Raw genomic sequence first — 2,656 nt, forward strand, 5'->3', positions numbered from 1 at the left:
TTTTCAAAGAGGCCTCTTTCTATGAAAGGCCAACGATGGAAACACATTGTTGTAGAAGAGGAGAAGAGAAGAGAAGAAAGAAGAAGGTGTGAGAAATTGTAGAAGAGGACCATATTTATAGGGGAAGGGGGATAAAAAAACGGTGGGGAAGCCATCAATGCCGGTCAAAAAACGTGTCTTTACACTTGACCACCGCCCAAAACGTTTGAAAAACGTTTTCTTTTTGGTGCAAACCACTGGCCAAAAGCTTCTGGTGCAATGCGGAATATATAATCCGGAATGTATGTGCATTCCGGATTATATATTCCGGAAAGATACGATCATGGGGTGAATCAAAGGGGGACTTGGAACTTTGTGTATGTCGATGCTTGGTTCGGATTTTAAAATTCGGATTGCTTTAGCATTGGATTCTTTTGTGTGTCCCACATTGGACCGACAATTTTCGTGGTCCATAACGCCCATATACCTCTGCAACATGGAATTCCCTGGCTTTGATCCGAACACCAAGCTAGCGACAGTCTACTACAAGGGCGGAACACCACCCCATCTGTTTAGGATTCGCGACGATGTCACCCTCTCCGGGCTGAAGGATGAGCTGGATCAAATCAACCGTCAACTCAACCACAGAGACACGAGGAGGGTGGTCGGTGTCGAATATCGATGTCCATTGTCCGACTCAGCCGGATCTCTTCGCTTCAGCCGGATAAAACTCACAAACGAGGACGATGTGAGAACCATGTTCTCTGTCTTTGGTCAGCACAGTGCTAGAGGACCGATCGAGTTGGACGCTTCGTTGGTTAGATCTACTGAACAAATTCTGAAAAGTTTGCACCGGCCCAGGAACTACAAAGAGATCAGGGCTCTGCTGGAGGGACCAGAGGAGGAAGAAGTTAGTTTAGATGATCCGTGATAATGTGTTATGTTTTAATTAATCGTGTGTTTTATGTTGTTTTAATTGCGTGTTAGTTATGTGTTGTTGAATTAAGTTGTTGCATTATGTTTTAATTGCGTGTTTTATTGCATGTTAGTTATCTGTTGTTGAATTTAATTGCGTGTTTTATTATGTTTTAATTTACGGCAAAGATGTTCATTTAATCGATAAAATAACCAAATATATGCTTTTCGGATTACTAAATCCGGAAAAACATAGGGCGTAAGTGTATTCCGGAAAACGAAATACGGAATGCCTCAGCATAGGATTCTTTTGTATGGACCACATTGCACTAAGAGTTTATGTGGTCCACAACATCCAAGGACCTCTATAAATACATCCTCTCCGGTTTTCACCTTCAATACCATCAAAACACACAAACACACCAAAGCAAACCATGCAAATTTTTGTCATCAAGCTGAGGATCTTTCTCATGCTGTTTTAAATATATAGATCTCTATATAACGACATGATGAAGATCCTCAGCATGCTGTTAAAAATATATAGATAGTCCTTGATGCCTCCTTGATAGATAGATAACTCAAAAATATCAAGAGGTTTCTATGAGTTAGATCGTGCTGCCTGCCAGATGAATATGTCATTTGGCAAGGCAGCAGGATCTAACTCAAAGAAATCCTCTTGAAAACACCTTGCCTTTCTTCATTGTGTTGTAGATCTAACTCCAAAGAAGAGGTTCTTATGAACTCGATCATGTCGGCCTGCCGATCGTAATATGTCAGTTGGCAGGCCGGCAGGATCGAGTTCAAAAGCTCCTCTTCGAACCACCTTCCCAAAAGATTCATCATTTATGTTATTCTGGTGCAGTTCGGACTATATAATCCGGAAATACTTCATGCATTCCGGATTATAAAATCCGGAACTACTCAATAACAATTTGGCCGGTGACATTTCACCAAAGCTTTGGCCGGTTAGTGGAGTTTTAAAGCGTTTTTTGGACGGTTTTGAATGAAAAACACGTTTTCTTTGACTTCCAAATCACCTAGGACTTGTTTTAGGTTATAAAAAGGCTTGGATCTTCAACATTTTCCTTCATTCTTCTTCACCTCCATTCTTACATTTCTTCAAAAATTTTAAGTTTTTTAGGTAGCTTTTAGGAGTGTTTGTGGTGTCATGGTCATTGTTGCCCGCTCATACGACCCCTGCAATTGCATTGCAGCTTATGCGGGGGTCGTATAACGGTCAATAGAGACCCTTGACATCAAAGAAAGACACAAAATGTTCATATCGTATTTGTCCGGATTTTATATTCCGGAAACACTAACAATCTGGTTCGGAAAATGTAATCCGGACCAGGGGTATTTTTGGAATTTTTGCAGGGCGCGCGAGAAGGCAGTAGGGTGGGAAAAGTAAAACTCTACTAATATTTATATTCTTGGACGGTTCTTTGGACCCAGCGGCATGCTTTTGATTCCAATTATAACGAGCTAACTATTATTTAAAGTGAGTACATGATTGAAGTCATGACAAAAGAAATATAAGAAAATGATTAGGGTCTATTTTATTCAAACATGCAGAAGAGAATTGAAAATTGCAATTGACGTAACTTAACTCACGAGGGCCAAAATACCCCTGCGTGAGTTAACTCAAGCAGCGTGAGTTAGCTCACGCTGGATATAACACATGTGTGAGTTAGTTCACGTTACGTGAGTTAACTCATGCAGAGGTATTCTGGGAAGTTCAATTGGGCGCGAGCGTTTTCTGTTG

General features: G+C 40.8%; 1 protein-coding gene across 1 annotated transcript; it reads left to right on the plus strand.

The window, feature by feature from the left end:
* The first annotated feature begins 475 nt into the window (after positions 1-475).
* LOC146953870 (uncharacterized) lies at positions 476-1,574 on the plus strand. The gene is made up of 2 exons (XM_085742995.1): positions 476-889; positions 1,464-1,574. Exons 1-2 carry the CDS (start codon positions 476-478, stop codon positions 1,572-1,574), a joined length of 525 nt encoding a protein of 174 aa, XP_085599121.1.
* Positions 1,575-2,656: the final 1,082 nt, after the last annotated feature.

Source organism: Medicago sativa, chromosome 1, assembly GCF_051527215.1.
Source record: "Medicago sativa cultivar Bolivia chromosome 1, Bolivia_mono, whole genome shotgun sequence".
Lineage (NCBI taxonomy): Eukaryota > Viridiplantae > Streptophyta > Magnoliopsida > Fabales > Fabaceae > Medicago > Medicago sativa.

Bases quoted from the DNA above. Each gene is read 5' to 3' on its own strand.
- LOC146953870 (XM_085742995.1), top strand. From the start codon at position 476: ATGGAATTCCCTGGCTTTGATCCGAACACCAAGCTAGCGACAGTCTAC. The intron at 890-1,463 runs GTTAGTTTAGAT...CCTCCTTGATAG, and splicing joins AGGGACCAGAGGAGGAAGAA to ATAGATAACTCAAAAATATC.